The 19,282-nt window shown below is 39.6% G+C and overlaps 1 protein-coding gene across 5 annotated transcripts in view; it reads right to left on the bottom strand.

Annotated features, from left to right (window-relative positions):
- Otud7b (OTU deubiquitinase 7B) overlaps positions 1 to 19,282 on the bottom strand; it is a 64,376-nt gene that overhangs the window by 5,523 nt on the left and 39,571 nt on the right. For 3 of the 5 annotated variants that reach the window (XM_063252474.1, XM_063252468.1, XM_063252481.1), the window contains 9 exons: positions 14,351 to 14,539; positions 11,383 to 11,610; positions 10,333 to 10,434; positions 9,254 to 9,381; positions 5,253 to 5,365; positions 3,570 to 3,697; positions 3,136 to 3,285; positions 2,341 to 2,455; positions 1,298 to 1,382 (listed from right to left, as the gene is read on the bottom strand). In XM_063252474.1, coding sequence (XP_063108544.1) covers positions 1,298 to 1,382; positions 2,341 to 2,455; positions 3,136 to 3,285; positions 3,570 to 3,697; positions 5,253 to 5,365; positions 9,254 to 9,381; positions 10,333 to 10,434; positions 11,383 to 11,610; positions 14,351 to 14,539 — 1,238 coding nt within the window. Of the gene's footprint in view, positions 1 to 1,297; positions 1,383 to 2,340; positions 2,456 to 3,135; positions 3,286 to 3,569; positions 3,698 to 5,252; positions 5,366 to 9,253; positions 9,382 to 10,332; positions 10,435 to 11,382; positions 11,611 to 14,350; positions 14,540 to 15,743; positions 15,939 to 19,282 lie in introns of those variants that run through there. The other 2 variants (XM_063252488.1, XM_063252485.1) reach the window with 2 other exon arrangements.

Consider the following 19,282-nt stretch of genomic DNA (forward strand, 5'->3'; position numbering starts at 1 on the left):
CCACTGCTTCAGGGATTAATTAGGAAGTGACTGGTGAGTGCCCTTGAAATCCCATCCTGTGAGTGACTGCCTAGCTCCAGAGAAGGGCTGTTGTCATGACCAAGGAGGGTCACTCAGGAAGGTACTGTCCTTCTTCAGCTGCAGTCAGCCTCTCCTGGGCCCAGGTAAGATGCATAGAACATCTCATTTTTATCTCACTCACTGCAACTTGGCTCCCTTTGATAAGGAGACACTGAAGTCTGACTACTCATCAGGTCAATGAGCAACCACACAATACACAGTTTCCAGAGGAGGAGGGAGAATATTTTAGAGACATCAAAATGTTTAGTATATATTTGTCTATGTCAAATCCTATTTAAAATTAATTTCATAGAAATCGTAACTATAGGGGCTGGGGATTTAGCTCAGCGGCATAAGCACCTGCCTTGCAAGCAGGCGGTCGTGAGTTCAATCCCTGGTACCAATAAAAATTAAAAAAAAAAGAAATCGTGGGGCTGGGGATTTAGCTCAGCGGCATAAGCGCCTGCCTTGAAAGCAGGCAGTCGTGAGTTCGATCCCTGGTACCGATAAAAACGAAAAAGACAAAAAAAAAAAAAAAAAAAAAAAAAAAAGAAATCGTAACTATAACCAACCAAGCCTAACCATTTTGCATCCCCCAACTTTTATATATTCAGCACTATGGAGGTCAGAAATTTGCCTTTGCTCCCATATTCCTATGCCAGCTCAGAATCTACAGGACAAGGAACAGTTCAGACACTGTGCCTCTTTCTGGTGTCCTAAACAGAAGTCCATCCACAGTAAGCTTGAGAAAAAGTAGTAATAATTTCCACTTCACAGAAAACCACAAAGATGTATTTCAGGGATGTGGATATAACTCAGACACACAGCACTTGCCTGGCAGGTACAAAGTCCTGCATTTGATTCTGCACTGTGGCACTGGCAAGGCAGGGAAGGGACAGCATGAGATGACAGAGCCTGGTTGGAGAGATGTGGACCATAGAGGGGACTAACAGGTAAAAAGGCAGGAAAACAAGTTTTCAGAAATTACATCTTTGTTACTTCTTTTTTTGTTGTTTTTAATTTTTTTGTTTTTTTGGTACCAGGGATCGAACTCACAACCTAGCACATACCAGGCAAGCACCTGTACTAAATCCCTAGCCCCATCTTTGTTACTTCTAACTCTACCTCATAAGCTAAACTAAGGAGAGATTCGAAAGACAAGTACCACTGGGTCCCCCTGCTGTCCCTGTCCCTGAATGTGAGGACACATAAGGACAAGGGTAGGAGACACCTTTACCTGTGCATCAGAGGACAGTGGGATCCACTTTACATTCATGTAGCTATGCAGCAGATGCAATTTGACCTCCAAAGACAGAATTACACTGTGGGAAGGAGAAAAACAATTAAAAACTCACTGTGACCATATTTACAAAGCAAAGCAGTGTGACATAGTTGGGAAGAAGAATCGAGTCCTCCATGGCTTAGGATTCAACTGAGTTTGAATTATAGCTTCATGATCTTCCTAAAACTCAAATGGGGTCAAAAATGGTTTCTGATAACAGTATCTAACCTGTGGCATTGTTGTGAAGATTAAAATAAAAGTGTTTGGAAAGGGCTTAGCACAGTTTTGGAAAACAAAAAAATACTAAACAGTAGTCACTATTATTACTGCTTTAAATATTATTTAGAAGGAGGCTTTCAAAATTAGATGAGAACCTATTTCTAAAAAGCTATAAACTGGGTTTTAAAATCAAACCCAGTCAGGCAGCTCCCAACAATAGAGGCTCAAAAAAGGAAGCACCAGGTGCAAAGGAAGGGCAGGACTTTTACAACCCTATGTTCTCCATCAGGAAGTGACAGAGGAATTCAGGAGGGGAGGCTAAGCAGGCTACAGGGAAGCAGGATGGGCCATAGGGGAGTAGAAGGGGTATACTTTTCTTACTGCCTAAATTCCAGAAACAAAAACCCAGAGCAAACTATTTCAATCAACTATTTAAAACTCCTCTCACATTGGCTGACATAAAAACTGGTTTGATTCTCTTGATTTTCTGATGACTATTTTTTTGGCAATTCTGGGGTATATCAGTACAAGATCACTCTTCCTACTGTAAGAAATGAACAAGTTGAAATACCAGGACTCATAACTTTTTCACAGAGAGACAGAGCTGCTACAAGATGCCCAAACTGCTGCCCAACCTGGCTCATACCTTGCAACTTTTCAAACAAACTGGAATTAGAATGTGAGTGTGCTGCTCTTGAGCTAAGGAAAAATTCCCACGACATGCTCACAGGGAAGAGATCCCAGCTACAAAGCAGATGGAAAGGCTGAGACTGCCTCACCTGGCCAATCGGACATTGTCACTGTCATCTTTGCCCCACTCCCAGCCCTTTCCTGGGTCCACTGCAAAGTGCAAGGGCAGCAGCTTATGCTCTGAGTCTGTAAGTGGGATCACAGCTGAGAAGGAAAACGAAACACAGAGTCAAGCTGACTCCTTGAGAAAGGAGGGTATTCAAACACAGGTGACTTCACTAAAACCACACAGGCCTCTAACTGTAGTCACTTCTCAATCACTGCAGGTGAATTACACCCAACATTAAAAACAAATAGGCTGGTTTCCCCCTACCACCCAGCACATGACACAGGCCACTAAGCTCAATGACTTCCCAGCAGTCCATCTAACTTTCATCATGTTCTCCCCAGCTGTATGTATTCAGAGTATTCAAAGTCATTAGGAAAATGTAGCTAAGAATCTGTTGGAAGGTCCTATAACCTTCACACATATGCCCCCTACTCCAAAACAATCAATATAAGTTATGTGCTTCTCCAAGATCTTTTTTGGTGTGTGCAATTGAAAACCTTAATGAGCTGGGCATGGTGACATAATCCCAGCACTCGGAGGCTAAGGCAGGAAGATTACCATGAGGTGGAGGCCAGCCTGAACTACATAGCAAGACTCAAAAAGCAAACAAACAAAACAAAAAGAGGAAAAGAAAACTAAGTAAAACAATGTCAACATGTAATGTTGGGTTTGTACATTCCTTCATTCTTTCCCCCTACATTAGCTCTCATTTTCCTTCACTAAGTGAACATTATGCAGACCAAACAATACTAGAGACAGACACTGCATCCGGCACCTTGTTCCTTGGCACTTTCCTTCTGCTCCATGGACACAAGTGCAGAAAAGTGGGCCTGATCATAGGCGAGCACCAGAGGAGATCGGTGACATTGGCTGACAGGGACCTCCAAGGGCAGATAGATTCCCCCAAAGGGAATAGGAGCAAATGCTGCAGGAAACCAAGATCATCATCACTAAGACTATGTTCTTACCTAGAGAGCAATCCTTCCACCTCACTAGTCCCCCCTTTTCATTCCAATTTCTTTAATAATTCTTTCCTAAAAAGTCTTATCAATACCAGTGGCTTCACAATGAATTAAGAATTCTGCATTGTTCTAACTCATATTTTTCCCTTTTCCTCCAGGTGTCTATATTCCCTCTTTCCTGCCCTCCTCAGAGCTCAACCAGCCATAAAAGGGGATGCTGAGGTTCAGTGAGAACTGAATGACTCACCTTCCCCTCCAGAGTCCCTCAGCATGGTGTCCGCCACAACAACTATTGGCCTCTTGAGCACATGAGCAAGGACGAAGACGTGGAATTCTTCCAGGCTCTCATACACAGGCTCCTCCGAGCTCTCCACCCTAGAATTGCAGCAAAGAGAGGAAGGAGCAGGACAGAAGGGAGGAAAGAAAACATAACAAGAGAGCCCTAAAGACCAGCTTGGAAGAAAAGGAAAATAAAGAGTGCCCTGTCCAGGTTACCCAATTTACTAATGGCTATCACTGATGAGCCTGATTATTTTACACTGTCATGGTTGTTTCTACTTTCATTTCTCCAATGGGAAGATCTCAGAAGAATGTGAAGGCTCTGGGGTTAAAGTGGTGTTAGGAATCGAGGTAATCTCCATCTCTTAATACTCGTTCTGCTTAATACCCTCCCCCAGTTCTTTATCCAGCAGCCAAATACACAACTGCACTAGCGTCACTCTGTTTACCTTACCCACCCATCATATTCATCGTGCTGTGCAAAATACCCTTAAGGACCTTACAGACCTTCACCACTACCGAAGCTTAATCACAAACTGAAGAAATAGTTACTTTTCTTTTCTTCTTTCTTTTCTTTCTTTTTTCTTTTTTTGTGACAGGATCTCACTACATAGTTTAGGCTGGCCTTGAATTTACAACAATCCTTCTGCCTCAGCCTCCAGCATGCTAGGATTATACGTTTGCACCACCACATCTGGCTTTTACTTTTATCACTCAGTATCAATTAACATGGGTTCATCAATTCCATTTCCTATATGCTCTTCTTAAAATTTATTAGTACATTTTTGTAATATATAATGATTACATTCATGGTAGGAACAGTGGAGAAACCAGTACAGGTACATAACATACCTTAATACTTTTTAGGTCTTCATCCCCTCCCCTCCCGCTCCCTCTAGGAACCATCTTTTGGTTCTCATGCCATTTGCAAAAGATCCCATTTGTCTCAAACCTGTGCCCTCTGACTTATCTTCAGTCTGCCACCCTGTTCACATTCAGGGCCCTCTTGCATGGATTATTAGTACAAATGCCTCTAACCTCACTCTCCCTCCACCTCACTATCCACTCCAGTGTCTTGTGTTCAAATACACAGATTTGCTCATGTCACTCTCATTCTTAAAACTAGCTCCATCAAACTTCCAAACAATGTTACTCAATACTAGGTACTTGTTACAAACCTGAGATTTCTGAGCCTTACTCAGCTAGACTTTCTTGAAGCAGAGGTCCAGAAAGTTGCATTTTAAATAATTCTCCCAGATTATTCTTATGTATAATAAAGTTTGGAAAGGTAATAATTTTTAACTTTCCATTATGGATAATTTCAAAATTTTAAATGCACCAAATAGTACAGAGAATATTACAGGTTGAGGAGAGCTCGGTGGTAGAGTTGCTTAAACGTGATAGAAGAGAAACCTTAGCACAGCACATGAAATGCCAGGCCTCAGCTTCACCTTGTACTATGTACTCTAGATTGGCAACACTGGACCACCCAAGTGCCTAGAATGTGCTATGCTGTTATAGAGTTCTGTGCCCTTGCCATGGCTCTTCTCTTTTAACATTCTCTTACCACAGAGCTCTTTCTTTGTGGGGTCTCAGTCCAGTGAGGACTCTGGAAAAGACTATTCCTGCTCCCTGGCTTAGCTATACTCACCCTCCACCACTGGCTCCATTGGTGCCAAGATGCATTCGCGGTTCACTTGAGGCAAGCTTGATCAGTTCATTCCATTCCTTCTGCCATTCTTCCTCTGTGTACACCAGCCCTGACTGTGAAGACAGGCCAGGGAAATCAAACAATTACAGGCTAGTTCTAAGAGGCAACACCCACTCCAACTCACTGTCACCACCCGCTATTCTGTAGTGCTCCATCTTCTACTCTTTTTTATTAGTTCATCGCAACCTGGCTTCCGTTTCTGCCTTCCATGCTATTCCCTCAGATCCCACATATACCTCACCTTCCTGACTCTGGCCAAGGACAATAAACAAAATCGCCAAACTCAGGGTACTCTCTGGTTCTCATCTTTTTTAGCCTTCGTGTGGTGTATGCATTTTTGTCTTTATACATTCTGCTCCTCTCGTTTCCACAGCACTACCTTCTCTTATTTCTTTGAATTCTTGCCACACCCCCAAAACTGGGGGTGCACCATTAAGTTTAGCTTTGCTTCCCTCTGGGTGATCTCTCCAACTGCTATAATTTCATTCACCACCACCTATATGCTTATGATTTTAAAATCCTTCTCTAGCCCAGACTTCCCCGTAACTTCTGTGTTCACATATACAACAGCCTAATATTGCTACTTATACATGGCTACCTGAAACTCTATATATAGTTGAAATGAAACTAGTATCTTCTAACAATTCATTCTTCTACCTATATCCGTACCTTTATAAGGCACTACCCTCAAACAAGACACCAAGGAGTTATCGTTTTACCCACCCCACACCTAGATCCCTTCTTCTGTCAACTATCAAGCATAAACTACTGTAATGCACCTCAACTGGTACTACCTCCAGTTATGTACTCTCCTGACCCACTTCCTATAATGCACAAGAAAAAATTTTTTGTTTAGCTTGTTTACTAAAAAATTTTAATTGAACTCTGATGTTTTCTTCCTGCTAAAAAGCTCCTTTAAGACTCATCATTGTGCCGGGAGTAGTGGTGCACGCTTGTAATCCTAGCACTCAAGAGGCTAAAGCAAGAGGATCTCTATGAGTTCAATGCCAGGCAGGGCTACATAGTGAGTTCAAGATCAGCCTGAAGTACAGGGCAAGACCGTATCTCAAACTTACTTATTTATTTTTTGCTACTGGGGACTGAACTCATGACCTTGCACTTACCAGGCAGTTACTTATGCCGCTGATCCCTGGCCTACTTATCTCAAATTTAAAAAAATAAAAAACACCATTGCCTATTAGGTATAGTTCTAACTCCTTACAAAGCCCACTTTCTAATTTTATTTTATTTTATTTATACTGGGGATTAAACTCAGGACTTCGTGCTTGGCAGGCAGGCACTATGCCACTGAGCTGTGTCCCCAGCAAAGCCCACTTTCTGGCTGCTACTAGTCTAATATCTCTCTGAATCACCAGTAGTTCCTACAATGTACCGTTTTTTTTGTTTTTTTTTGTTTTTTTTTGTCTTTTTCCTTTTTATCAGTACTGGGGATCGAACTCAGGACTGCCTGCTTGCAAAGCAGGCACTTATGCCGCTAAGCTAAACTTCCAGCCCCTATGTACCGTTTTTTATAACTCTGACCTTCTGTCTAAGTGCCTTCTGCCTGGCACATCCTACTCATTATCTACCTGATAAGCAACTTACCTTTCAAGACAAAAGTCAACTATCATTCCTCTATGAAGCCTTTCCTACATCTCCCTTATTCCCTCCTTTGTGTCTCACCTCTCCAGCTGCTACTCAGGCTTTTATACTAGATGTCACAGCGATTACATTCTGTAGTATTTATGTCTTTACAGGTCCATCTCCTAGATTTTGCTCTTAGGAGCCAGGACCCAGTTTTAGCAATATACCCAATGCCTGTTTTGTAATCAGTAATCAATAAACACAGGCTAAGGGATATTCATGTGTGAGTTTTTTTTTAATGGTAATGAGGATCAGATCCAGAGGTGCTCTGTCGTTTCTTGACATACCCAGACCCTTTTATTTTTGATTTTTGAGACAGGGTTTAAGTTGCCCCTGTGGACTTGAACTTGCCAACCTCCTGCATTAGTCTCCCAAAGTGCTGGGCTATTAAGCATGTACCATCACACTTGGCTTAAAACTCTAACTTTTATTAAAGGAAAGTATGTAGTGGTAACAAACAATTTAAAAATATTACATTGGCTTTAGAACATATATGATGATTTGAAAGACATGTTGCTTTTTGTTTTATTTTGTTTTCTTTTTTTCTTTTATCTTTTTTTTTTTTATACTGGGGATCGAACTCATGACTGCACACTTGCAAGGCAAGCGCTTATGCCACTGAGCTAAATCCCTGGCTAAATCCTTTTTTTCTTTTTTTAAAGACAATTTCCTATCTTAGCCTACTAAGTGGTGGATTATACTGGGCTTTGAGAGACAAGTTTACCTTACTCATTTTTATTTGGCTTAAATTAGTACTAAAATTGAGTGTACACTGCTTAAGCACACACTGACAGAGTGGAAGGAATCTTACTGGAAACAGGAGGGGCATCAGGGACAGATTTAATAGGAATTAAAGAGTTACTGTGAACATATTTTACTTTAATAAAAATTTAAGAAGATATAGGTATTTTCAATTTGTAAAATGCTGACACAGACGTTAAAAATAGAAATACCACCACAGAGGTATATATGGAGGAGCTCTGGTCACTCCAATATATGTAACAGCAAGAGATCAGACTCATCTAATTCTAATTTACATTTTCATACATGCAACCACTAGGTGGCATACACTTCTAGCCTCATTTATTGGGCTTTTACCATCAATTTAAACACAAAACAAGAAGGCCTGGGATACCAAAAATAATTTAGTTTAGTGTTTCGTATTAGAAAACAAAAGAAATTCCCAAGTTCATCCTCCTCGTCCCACTCCTACTCCCAAGTAGAAGAAAGTCTAAACTAAGATGATATGGTGTCAGACATATTTCTAGTATAGAACCTTTAGTGCTGGGCAAAAGGAATAAAATGATCATTCCTTCACTAGCTGCTATTTTCTATGTATGGATACTCGCTGGAAGGAAGGGAGCTGATTCAGGATGGAACTTAGGTATTTCTGTCCCCTGGCTAAAAAAGTTTTGTTTTGTTTGTATCAGGGATCGAACTTATGACCTCACACTTGCCAGGTAGGCACTTATGCCACTGAGCTAAATCCGCAGCTCAATAATATTATAATCTAACCTAAACTTATTTATTTTTTACTTCAAGTTGTAGCAACAAATCTAAACTTATTTTTAAAATAGTAACTATAACAGATTTAATAACTGGAATTGGACATAGGTTTTCTGACTTGCTATCATTTCCACTCATTAACTAGCACACTCTCACTTGACCTATTTTTGTTCGTGGAGTGGTCAAATTTAAAATTAAAGTGTGGTCTCAATTCAACAGTTAAGGTAGGCATAGTAGTGTACATCTGTAATCCCAACCCTTGGGAGGCTGAGCAGGACTACCATGAGTTCGAGGTCAGCATAAGTTACATAGTGAGTTCAAGGCCAGCCTGAACTACACAGATTCTATCTCAATAAGTAAATAAATAAACAAATGAACAGTAAAGAAGGCAAACTACTGATTGAGTTCTAAATTCTAGGCTGGCTCCAGCTCAAGCAAAACAAGGTTTCTCCAAGGTCTGGTCCAGCTTTTGATGTTAATAAAGAATGTCATGTATTAGCATTTTCTTTTTGTCTTTTTCTTTTTTTATTGGTACCAGGGATCGAACTCATGACCACACACTTGCAAGGCAGGCAGGCACTTATGCCGCTGAGCTAAATTCCCAGCCCCATGTATTAGTATTTATTAATACGAAATCTAATGTAAAAAAATTTATTAATATGGCCTATCCCTGTTAATATATTTGTGGGACAAATTATCTAATCAAAGACAGGATATGATCTAAGTAACAATCTTCTTTTAATAATTGGAATAGCGCCGTGGCACACAAAGCATTCCTGCTCTTGCTCTACCTCTTTGTTCTGCTGTGTTTGCTGCCACCTCCAGCGTCTTTTCAGTGCTTCTTTCTCCACTCCCTTTTCCATCAGTGCATACAAAGATTTTCTCAGTGCCAAGTCCCGATCATGGAAGCCCCACATTCCTGTGGCAAGAGAGCATGATATAAAATACCTTATATTGATTCAACCCACTTGTTAATTTTGGGGGTAGTTCTATTTGCTTTCACAGTGGTGGTGATCAAACCTAGGATCTTGCACAAGCTAGGCAAGTGGTCCATCACTGAGCTGCACCCCTAGTCCCTCATTTATTATGACACATAAGCCCTAGCAAGAAAAAAAAAAAAAAAATCAGGCTGAGCCCAGATTCAAAGAAATTCTGGCTATGATTTAAGGAAGAAGTACTTAATTAAGAAAGAATGTTTCTACTCTGGAAGAACAGAGGCTGAGAACTTGAAAGTGGGGGATTAACAAATCCCACCAACCCCTGACAGGAATCCTTCACTACTGCAGCAAGTCTAACAAATTAAAATACACAGTAGCAGCAGGTCAGACTGGTCTGATAAAGAACAATCAGCATTAGCACTTGAGGGATATGATGGAAAACAGGGATCTTTTTTAAAGCTAAGGGCAAATAATATACTGAGTTGCACATAGGTTTAGTAATTTATGTGTCACAAAACACTGCTAGAAATTCCTTTTTTACACACCCTAAAAGGATCACCACTAGAATCACGCATACACACACACACACACACACACACACACAGCTATATATCATCTGCTTACTGGGGCTCTTTACTCCTATGGTCAGCTCACAGAGCAGGGCCTAAACTAAACCCTGTGCCCTCCTCACTACCTGACTGAAAGGGCAGGGCTCTCTCCCACCTCTCCTGTGGCAACAAACACACACATGCACACACACACGCACGTGAACACTGCCATGCAATCTTGCTGTGAACCACCACTTCCACCTAGGATGGTTCATACCATCACTTCTGCAGAGAACCAGGTTGGCTGGATCAAGTCCTACACGTGAGATTCGATTCAATTTCTTCCTTCCTACAGGAGAACACAGGGTCATTTTCAAGACTTACCAAGAGAAGCTGCATGCAGGAGACAGTTCCCATCTCCAGTAGTTGCCAAAGGAAGAAGTCTCTGACAGGTGGGGTCCACACTAACCCACCAATTCAAACGCCCTGAAGAAACAGAGTAGAGAAAAAGAAGACACGATTAGCCTCTTCCAAAGACTACCCAGAATAAAACTCTGGCTCTCTCACTCTTTATACCCTTTTCACTTACACAGTATTTAATTAGAACTTGGTAAGCACAACTGGGTAGATAAATGGGTCTTCAGCAAAAACAAGCCAGGCATAGTATTGCATGCATATAATTTCAGAATCTGGCAGGCTAAGATATGAGCATAGCAAGTATGAGCCCAGATTGGGCAATTCAGGGAGATCCTGACTCAAAAAGGGGAGAACGGTAGATATAGCTCAGTACAAAGATTTATGGGTATCTTTTCACTAGCCCAGATAACTCGCTAACTTTAAAAATAATAACTAGATGTAAATAATTAATATAGATGGATATGAAATGAAAAAGGTCCCTTCTCATGCCCTCATCTCCCAACCTCAATTTTTTTTCCCATGAGAGTTTTGAAATACCTCAACTTTTTCAGGAGCCCCAACTCTCACCCTATCATATAGCTAATTTTAACAGTAAGTTAAAAATGCTTTTAATAATAATTAAATGTACTTGTGCGGGTCAATGAACTAAGAGAAAACACTCTATGAATGGACAGGACTTTCAGTGCATCAATGACAGATTGGTCCTCTCTACTGGAAGAGGAGCTTCTGAGACAGTTATAGTTTTGTGTTTGTTTTTTTTTAATCAATTGAATTTTAGGTATTTATTTCCAAGCCTTTTACATGTATACTGGTTTATGTTCCATCAAAAAGAAAATTTCCCAAGTGAAGTATTTAACTGGCATCCTTTATGTAACTTCAAAAAGTACCCACCTCAGTCCACGCTTATCTCACTAACTTCTGTATGTGACTGCACACTTAGACCAGATGCTACTACTAACCAAAGCTGCTCAAGGTAGACAGTAGAGAACGGAACGCTAGGAAGAAACACTCACTGACCTGCCTGTTCCAAGGCAACCAGCATGGACTGCTCAATGAGGTCTCTCTCTATGAAGCTGCGGAAGTCTTCACTGTACACAGTGAGATCTGGAAGCTGGAAGGCACAGATGGGCATTTCCAGGGGGTGCTCACTGCTCCCCCCACCCCCACCACTGGAAGAGACCTGGGACCGGGCCAGGGAGACAATGCTGGAGCTGGCGTGGGAGATGCCCCTAGACAGGCGTTTTTCTGCAATGAGAAATGGAGTCACTTAGAACATACACAGCCCACACAGAGAACTCTCCACAGATATGGTGAGGGCCATGTCCTGACAAGTTTCCCACCAGAGAAAAACTGCACCAAATAAGTTACTCAAGTTCACGCCAGTTTTTCTTTTTTCTTTTTTGTCTTTTTCCTTTTTATCGGTACCAGGGATCGAACTCATGACTGCCTGCTGAGCTAAATCCCCAGCCCCTCTTTTTCATTTTTCGAGACAGGGTCTCACTATGTAGCCCAGGCTGGCCTCAAACTTGCAATGATCCTCCTCAGCCTCCCAAGGGATTATAGGAATTATATGCGTGTGACACCACATCCAGCAAAAGTGGCTTTTTTTGGTCTTGTCTTTTTTTTTTTTTTTTAACTTTTTTTTTCCTTCTTTTTTTATCGGTACTGGGGATCAAACTCACGACCATGTGCTTGCAAGGTAGGCACTTATGCCGCTGAACTAAATCCCCAGCCCCTGGTCTTGTCTTTTTGAGACAGTGTTTCATTATGCAGCCCAGGCTAGCTCTGAACTTGCAAAAATTCTTCTGCTTCAGCCTCCCAAGTGCTGGAATTACAAAAGTGGCATTCTTTTAGGCACTTAAATTAGCATCAAATATACATTCCTCTTTCTACCCTTGTTTAGAATTTACCTGGCCTTTCTCTTCTTATGACTGTTTTCTTATGTTTGTATTTCCTACTATAAGAGGAACTTACTCAGACGGCAACTTGGTTACTATTTGATGGGAGAAAGAAAAAAAATGAGGGAATGGATTTCATTCTGATAGATTTAGTCAAATCTCCCTGATTAAAAAAATACTGAATCTTGGACAATGTAGAAAAAATTTCTCTCATAGAAAAGAAAGTTACTGTTACAATGTTCTCTTTTATCTCAATCTCCCCCTTTTAAAATTAATTTATTTTCTTATTTTTTTTAATTAAGGGAAAACTAAATTAAAAAATAGCAGGATAGGGGCTGGGGATTTAGCTCAGCGGCATAAGCGCCTGCCTTTGCAAGCAGGCAGTCATGAGTTCGATTCCTGGTACTGATAAAAAGGAAAAAGACAAAAAAAAAAAAAATAGCAGGATATATTATAGTAACTTTTTTGTTTTCCTATTAACCTGATTTGAACCCCAGTATTGCTCTCCCCATCTTGTTCTGTTTGATTTTACTATATTCTGTTTTGTTTGATAGTATCAAGTTTGAGAGTATAGGCAACCACTTTGAAGGCAGTAAGATTTACTATGATGCCCATTATGATTTGACTATTATCTTCTTTTGAAGTCCTATAAGGTCTCCAGTGTAGGATTTATTGGTCTTGTTTTGTACTGTTTTGGTCAATTCTATTATACCTGATGATATAGGCAACTCTTTTTCAAATAGCAAGAGGCACAATGGTAACCATTTTTGATCACTTGGTATTCTATTTTTGCATCATGTACTATGCCCATCCTTCTGTTCTGACTCTGTTATGTTTAGTCACATTTGGTATTATTCTCTTCAAAAAAAAGTAGTAAGAACTGTGGGAGTAATAAAACCCAAAAAGTAATTGTTATTGTAAAAAAGAGAGAAAAAGAAAGTGGTCTAAAGGATATAACTGCATGTATACTTAAGTGTGTAGGATAGAAAACCATATTATTGAGCTTTTGTTGGATCATTGAACAGAACTGTCTGCAATCCCACTGTATGAATGTCTACTTTATATGCCGTAATTTTGTAATTTGGACACGTTTCTAAGATAACAGTATGTAACCTATTAACTAGTGATTTCTTACTGTATATTTTTTTTCCTGAAATTCTATTACTTGTACCCTTTTACTGCTTTGTTTTTTTATTTCTTTTTTCTCTTTAAATTAAAAAAAAAAAAAGAAAAGAAAGTTAATAGGAAATCTTACATAGGAACAGTTTTCCCACATCAATGACATCTATTTATATTATTTATAACACCTTTTTGTGACACCCATATTTATTAGAAACTTATAGGGACAGTTAACTCTTAACATGCTTTAAGCTATAAGGCAGACAGTTCCCCAATAATTTCATTTATTTTGAATACATGACACTTGCAATTCCTCAGCTGATTTTCCATTGTAAGCATAATTTGCTTTGGTAATATAATTCATTCACATGGCTTGAGTTATATAACAATGCTATTAAGGGGACGGTTGGCCAGATGTTCTCAATCCAGCATTTGCCAGAGATGATATATAAAATAAATCAAGGCTGTCTAAAGTTATTCTGGGGCCAAGGATATAGCTCACTGCCACATTGCTTGCCTGGCAAGCATGAGGGTCATTAGTCCAATTCCCAGTATCAAAAAAATAAAATTAAATAAAAATTTTTAAAAAGTTGCTCTGTAGTGACATTACTCTAAAATATATTTAGGCATCTCAAAAGAATCATGATCCATGATTAAAAATAAAAATGCTATCAAAAGGTATAAAAGATTTTACAAAGAGTTTTCCTCTTCAACTCTAAATTCCTGATCCTTTCCCTAATGTCAACAATTATATTTTTATCTTCTTTGCTCTATTTTACAGGAAAACACTCAGGATGCAGAGGTGGTGACAGATGGTAAGAGATTCCAGTCTCTGTTCAGATCAAAGCACCTTGATCTGTGCTCAGCTGGAGAAAGGAGGAAGAATCACTGACTTCCTAGACCTGCTAGCAGCCTTTCCTTCTCTCCTACACAGGACACACAGACAGCCCTAACTGCTAGCCCTGTACCTTGGATGACGTCATCTTGCCGCTGGAGGGTAGGTCGGGAAGGACGAGCACACTCTCTATCAGAACACCCCTTTTCAGGGGTCTTGGAGCTACTACTTCCTTCACTAAAGGGTGGTGGCAGGTGCCCAGCATGGACTTGACGTATCTGTTCAAAATCATTGAGGGCAGCACTCACATCCCAATTTTTTCCTGTCAGGAGACAAAGCAAAAAGTAAATTATCCATTCAGGTATAAGGAAATTGAGGCAAGAAACAAACACCACTCTAAGCATACTAGCAAAACTAGTAAGCAGGAGCTATGTATATAGCCCAGTAATACAGCCCCTGCCTAGCACATACAAAGCCCTGAATTTGATTCCCAACAACATAAAACAAACAAAAGACATCAGTAGGGAAATATTAATATATATTTCAATCCTTCTTTAAGTTTTCTTCCTAACACTTCTATCTGAAATATCAATTTGTTATTTATTGTCTATTTTCTAGTGATGTCCAGGAGGGTAGAAATTTTGTGTCTCAAAATAAGGACTTTGAGTCGGGCTAGGGATTTTGCTCAGTGGCATAAGCACCTGCCTTGCAAGCAGGCAGTCCTGAGTTCGATCCCTGGTACCGATTAAAAAAAAAGAGGACTTTTAGAAATCTAGTAAACTAAAAATAAAGTCTCCTTTTACAAATAAAGGAAATAAGCCTGAGAGAAAGAAAGGAACTTGCAAAAGCTGGGCATGGTGGTACACGCCTATAATCCCAGCATTCAGGAGGTTGAGGCAGGAGGATCATTGCAAATTCAAGATCAGCTTGGGTTACAAAGTGAGCTCAAAGCCAGCCTGAACTGCATAGTGAGATCCTGTCTCAAAGACAAAAAAAAAAAAAAAAAAAAAAGAGGATTTGTTCAAATTCACAGCTGGTTTACACCAGAGCTCAGCAGGTCTCCCAATATTGAGGTCCAAAGAGGTGTTTAGCCTAGGTACATTCTAGGGTATCCTAACCAACCTGAAATTGTATATACAACTATGAGGAGCTCCATTTTTCTAGAGAAACAGTTGATAGATGTCATCACTTTATCAAAGAAAACCATGTTGCCTCCAAATTTAAACATCACTTACTCTACTGAAGAAAGAATGCCAACTTGCAGAACTGCCATACTGGATTTTTCTGTACTTTCTCCCATCAAATTATAAAATGCTATGAGATTTTTCCAAAGTACAGTTCTGATCATTTATTTTGTTCCATGATCAAATCTTTAGGTTACAGCTTGTCATGGCCTACAGAAGAATAAAGTGATGCTCTTCAGCCTGATAATCAAGGCTTTCTACGATCTGACCTATTTTTCTAGCCTTTTCTCAAGGCTTCCATTTCTTTATCTATGAAAATACAGATGATAAGATTGTACCTACCTCACAGGATTGTTATGAAGATTAAATGAGTGGAACATATACAGAGCTGGGCATGGTGCTGCAGGCCTGTAATACTGGCAACTTGGGAGGCTGAGGCAGGAAGATCTCTGTGAGTTCAAGGCTAGCCTGGGCTACATAGTGAGTTCAAGGCCAGACTGAACTACACAGTGAGATCCTGTCTCCAAAAAAAAAAAAAAAAAAAAAAAAAAAAAAAAAAAAGCCAGGCATAGTGGCACATGCCTGTAATTCCAGCACTTGGGAGGCTGAGACAGGAGGTTTGTTTCTAGTTTGAGACCAGCCTGGACTACAAAGTGAGCTTGAGAACAGCCTGAACTGCATAGCAAGACCTGTCTCAAAAAGAACAAAAAAAAACAAACCCCAACAACAACAACAACAAAGGGTATAGAACCATGCTTGGTACACAGGAAGCTGGATATGTGTTTACTTTTGTCATTGCTGTGAATTCTCCTGCTAATCATTCATGCTTTACGATTTTACTTCTATACCATTACATTTACCTCTTGTTCAACTCCCTTTGCTCAGTCTGTTCCAGTCACTATAGTCCTCAGTTTTACAACATCCTAAGTCGGCTTCACCCTGGAAACCTGTCCAGTGACTTTTCCCACCACCTATAGGGTTCTTTCACCTGTATTTCCATACAACTTTTCATCCACTTCAGGTATATGCTCAAATGTCACATTTAGTTAAGTCCTACCCTGATTGCCTTATTGAAAACCTTAAAGCACCATCATTCTTGTGTTTTCCACAGCACTCAAAACTTATTTATAGTCTATGTAGTTACCATGTTTTTTGATTGTCTCTCCTACTAAAACATGATGGTAAAGGGTTTTGTTTGCTTTGTTTTGCTCAAACAACTAGAAAAGATTTGGTATTCAATAAATATTGAGTAAATGGAGGACTTTTTTCCTGAACCAATCAATGCATACAAAGCTCCTTAAAATCAGGACCTTCTAACATTCAGTATATACAAATTTGAATGTCCAGCATCTTCCCTCACAAAACTTGCTTCCTCGCATCTATGTTCCCCAAATCAGTAGTGGGACCGCAAGCCCTCCAGGCCCAGAGATTTCAATCACTTTCAGCTCTTCACTATTCTTCCTTGCTCACACCCACGCAACCCTTGAGGTTGTTTGTATTCCTGGAATAGCTCTCAACTGTATTCTTTTTGGTACCAGAAATTGAACTCAGGACCTCAAAGTGGCTCCAGCAGGCACTGTGCCGCTGAGCTATATCCTCAGCTCTTCAACTCTACTCTTTCAAGTTCATTTTATTGTCACTATCCAATTCAAGTTCTCATACTTTCACCTAGTCTTTGGTCTTCTGAAAGGGAAATTCTCTCACCAATCTCTTTGCTTTCAATCTCTCTCACTCTCTCACTTGTTTTTTACATTATAAGAAGAGTTAACTTTTAAAACAAGAGATAAAGAGAAAATGTAAACTGGGTCCTTGGACTCCTCTTTTAAACTGCATCCTAACTCCATCCACTTCTCTCTCCACAGCTATCACTGTGCTCCAAGTCCCCATCATCTCTCACTTGAACTATGGCATTATGTTAACTGGTCACTGGCCACATTCCAATACATTAAGTACCTGACAACCAGTACACTATTAAAAAATAGAGTCTGATTAAAATCCTTCAGAAGCTAAGGAACTGGGAATACAATGTAAACTCCTAACCACAGTCCAGAAAGGCTCCCCATAATCTACTTCCCACCTATACAACCAACTGCCCATTGCACATGCAGCACTGTCTTAATGCTATTAGGTTTCTCCAATGTGCCAGACTTTCTCTTGCCCTTATGTAAGACATCTTTTTGACAAAAATCTTCTCCTTTTCATCCTCTTCTCTTGTTACTCCTACCAATCCTTAGGGTTCAGCACTGAACTTCCCCGCTAAAGGCCTCAAAGGCACTCTAGATCTAAAGCGGGTTTCTCTCTTCACTCTCAACTTCTCTTCATAACACAACTGTTTGTATGGCACCCTCAACTTTTCCTTGTAATATCTGAGTAGTTGTGCTTGCCCACATACAAACAATAATTTGTAATGTAATTATTAAGAGGCATGCTCTAAAACCAAATTGCCTAGATTCATATACTATTGAAGTTCACTCAATCTTAGTTTTAAAGTTTTAACAGAGTGGCTGAAAGAAAAAATACATCTCAAGTACCTTGTACACATTGGGCACTTAAAAGTATTTGACACATGTAAGTTACAAGAGGAATACAAAATGATTAAAGATTATTATACTTTAAAAAAGGAGCCATTTAAGCTCAATTTCAAAAATGAGAATAATGAAGGAAAGAATACCACACAGTTAGGAAACATGAACAGGGAAAGTGATAAATCAAGCATGGCTAGGACATAGGAAATGTGGAAGGGAAAGTACTAGGAACTGAAAACCCAAGTTAAAGGAAAAATTGTACTGAATTAATAAACTGGAATTTAAATCCTGATCTTTTGTTTCTAAACTCTCCTACAAGTACCTAAGCAAAAGTCATACTGTCACAGCTCTCTAAAGGCTGACAATCCAAAAAATTACCAATGAATACTAAGAACTTGCCCTTTCCTGAAGGCTTCCTTGACTGTGTCATTACAAACTTTCTTCATCAAAAAGCACCTGATGGGCCAGGGCTATAGCTCAGCAGCACAGAGTCTGTCTGTTAAGCATGAGGTCATGAACTCAGTTCCCAGTACCAAAAAGAAAAAACAAAAAAAAAAAAAGCATCTGTTTTGCTGGGCATAGTGGAGCACATCTATAATCCCAGTGAGGCTGAGGCAGGAGGATCACTGCAAGTTTGAGGCCAGCCTGGGCTACACAGTGAATTCGAGGCCAGCCTGAACTGCATAATCAGATCCTGTCTCAAAAAGAGAAAAAAAATTTATTAGTGCATGTTTGCAATACATAATAATTACATTCACTGAGAGAAACTGGTACATGTATAGAACACATCATTTCGTTTTTTCCTCTTCTTTCCTTGCATCACCCCCTTTTTTTGTTTTGCCAGCCTCAAATTCATCTATTTATAAGTCCTTATAAAGTTAATTATCATACATACAGATTAATGACTAGATTAACAGGCCAAAAACAATACTGTACACTAAATCAAGGTACACTTTCAGATACACTGTCCATGCTGGATTACTGTTAACTTTTTTCTCTTTATTTTGCATTTTATATACTGAGAAACCACACAATATTTAATCTTGTATGTCTGATTTACCTCACTTGTGTCTGATTTACTTTACTTCTACTTCTGGGTACAAATGACTCAAGTTTACCCTTTATGGCAGAGTAGTACTCCGTATGTACAAGTAACACATTTTCTTTATCCATTCTTAGGTTGATAGATATAAAAGCTGTTTCCAAGATTTAGCTATTATGAATTCTGCTGCTATAAACATATATACATACATCCCTATAGCATGATACCTTTAACTCTTTTGGAAAGACACCTAGCAAGGAAATAGCTGGGTCAAATGGAATTTTCTATTTTTAGTTTTTTGAGGAATCTCCACA

The sequence above is a fragment of the Cavia porcellus genome, unplaced genomic scaffold, assembly GCF_034190915.1.
Source record: "Cavia porcellus strain 051 isolate PalLab524CR breed Dunkin Hartley unplaced genomic scaffold, mCavPor4.1 scaffold_1, whole genome shotgun sequence".
In the NCBI taxonomy this organism is placed as follows: domain Eukaryota; kingdom Metazoa; phylum Chordata; class Mammalia; order Rodentia; family Caviidae; genus Cavia; species Cavia porcellus.